Here is a 2,252-nt window from a genome sequence, read left to right as displayed (position 1 = left end):
CTGCCGGACCTCCTGCGCCTGCGCCCCGAGGGCCTGCAGCCGGCCCAGCTGCGCGTCTACGACGACTTTGGCCGCCCGTCGCGCATGTCGCCCGCGCCCGCCACGGCCAGCAGCGTCGACGGCGGCGACCGCGGCACCCCGGCCTCGGTCCACGTCTCGGCCCTGTCGGGTCGATCCGACGCGGGCTACCCGGACTCTAGCAGTGCCGGAGGTGCCGGTGCCGCCGGTGCCGATGACGCCACCGCCGCCGCTGCCGCCGCCGCCGCAGCGTTGGCCCAGCCTGTCGGCCCGATGTCGGCGCAGCAGAGCCTTGAGCGCTTCTCGCAGTGCCTCTCGGAGCTCGAGCGCCTGCTGTCGCAGGTGTCGGACGACGAGACGCTCGCCTCGCTGGCGCAGAACCACGAGATCCGCGCCCTCGTCCGTCAGATCCCGCTGACGGCCGCCCAGTCGATCGGCCGCGACGAGACGGCGCTGGCGTTCTCGCAAAAGGTGGTGCAGCTGCTCTACAAGGCCGACAACCAGCTCGGCCGCGAGGTATACGTCATCCTCCTCGAGCGGCTGTGCGAGGTGTCGATCAAGGCGGCGCGCGAGGTGACGGCCTGGCTCGTCTACGCCGAGGACGAGCGCAAGTTCAACGTGCCCGTCAGCGTGTGCCTGATCCGCGCCGGCCTTATCAACGTGGCCGAGCAGGACATGCAGCTGGCCAAGCTGATCCTGCGCGACTTCCGCCCGAGCGTCATCGATTTCGCCGCCGGCCTGGCCCTCGACTGCCTGCGCGAACCGGCGTGCGCCACGCGCCAGCAGCTGGCCAACACGGTCGAGGCGCTCCACCGCGCCGTCGAGGGCGGCAAGGGCACCGACGCCGCCGCCGAGTTCCTCGACGAGCTCGAGGCCGGCCAGCTCAAGAGCAAGGTCGACGTCGGCAACACGGCGCTGCGCGAGCAGCTCGCCTACTGCTTCGCCGAGTGGGTGCGCCTCTTCCAGCAGTCGCCGAGCTCGGAAAAGTCCTTCATCGATTTCGTCACGCAGCTCCAGAGCCAGGGCATCCTCAAGGGCGAAGAGATCTCGTCGATGTTCTTCCGCGTCTGCGCCGAGGTCAGCGTCGACTCGTACATCAAGCAGAAGGCCGTCGGCGGCTCGCTGGCCTCGGGCATCTTCTGCCCCATTGACGCGTTTTCCAAGCTGGTGGTGCTCATGATCAAGTACCACGCCGACCCGACGGGCACCAACAACGAGCAGGCCAAGGTGCACTACCTCACCAAGATCCTGTCGATTGTCGTCCTGGTGCTGGCCCAGTCGCACGAGGAGCTGGGCCCGCACTTCCAGCAGAAGCCCTTCTTCCGCCTGTTTTCCAGCCTGCTCCACGACCTCCACCTGACCGAGTCGAGCCTGGGCAACGCCTACATCCAGACGCTGCTCGCCATCAGCAACACGCTCAACACGCTCCAGCCCTCGTTCTTCCCCGGCTTCACGTTTTCGTGGATGTCGCTGGTCTCGCACCGCCTCTTTATGCCCAAGCTGCTCGCCGCCAGCGGCCGCGAAGGGTGGAGCGCCTTCCACCGCCTCTTTGCGTCGCTGCTCCGCTTCATGGCGCCCTTCCTGCGCAGCGCCGAGCTGCAGGAGACGTCGCGCCAGCTCTACAAGGGCACGCTCCGCATCTTCCTCGTGCTGCTCCACGACTTCCCCGAGTTCCTCTGCGACTACCACCACAGCCTCTGCGACATTGTACCACCATCGTGCATTCAGCTCCGCAACCTCGTCCTCAGCGCATTCCCCCGCAACCGCCGGCTCCCCGACCCCTTCACACCCAACCTCCGGATCGAGCTGCTGCCCGAGGTGTCGCAGCACCCCCACCTCGCCTCGGACCACGTCGCCGCCTTTGCCCAGGTCCCCGGATTCCGACAGGCCCTCGACCGCTACCTGGCCAGCCGCGAGCCGCGCTCCTTTGTCGCCACGCTCAAGGACGCCCTGCTGGTCGCCAACCCGCACGAGGTCGACGCCGCCCGCGGCGAGTCGCGCTACAACCTGCCCCTCGTCAACGCCCTCGTCCTCTACGCCGGCATGCGCAGCCTCGACGAGGGACGCGCCACGGTGCCCGTCGTCGGCGGCGGCGGCCAAGACTCGGCGGCGGGCGCGGGCGCGGGGCGACGATGGCCTGCGTCTCGCTCGTCGAGGAGCTCGTGTCGACCCTGACCCCGAGGGCCGCTTCATGGGTGCTTCACGGCCGCCGCCAACCAGCTGCGCTACCCGTC

At 69.0% G+C, this 2,252-nt stretch overlaps 1 protein-coding gene across 1 annotated transcript in view; it reads left to right on the top strand.

Annotated features, from left to right (window-relative positions):
- Positions 1-2,193, top strand: part of PFL1_05117 (uncharacterized protein) — a gene marked incomplete at both ends in the record, with an annotated part of 5,981 nt that extends 3,788 nt beyond the window's left edge. The window contains one exon of the mRNA XM_007882647.1: positions 40-2,193. Coding sequence (XP_007880838.1) covers positions 40-2,193 — 2,154 coding nt within the window. The remainder of the gene's footprint in view (positions 1-39) is intronic.
- Between the last annotated feature and the right edge of the window lie 59 nt (positions 2,194-2,252).

Source organism: Pseudozyma flocculosa (genome assembly GCF_000417875.1).
Source record: "Pseudozyma flocculosa PF-1 unplaced genomic scaffold scaffold00018, whole genome shotgun sequence".
Lineage (NCBI taxonomy): Eukaryota > Fungi > Basidiomycota > Ustilaginomycetes > Ustilaginales > Ustilaginaceae > Pseudozyma > Pseudozyma flocculosa.
The sequence above is the reverse complement of the archived record's forward strand: the minus strand, read 5'-3'. Positions and strand labels throughout refer to the sequence as shown.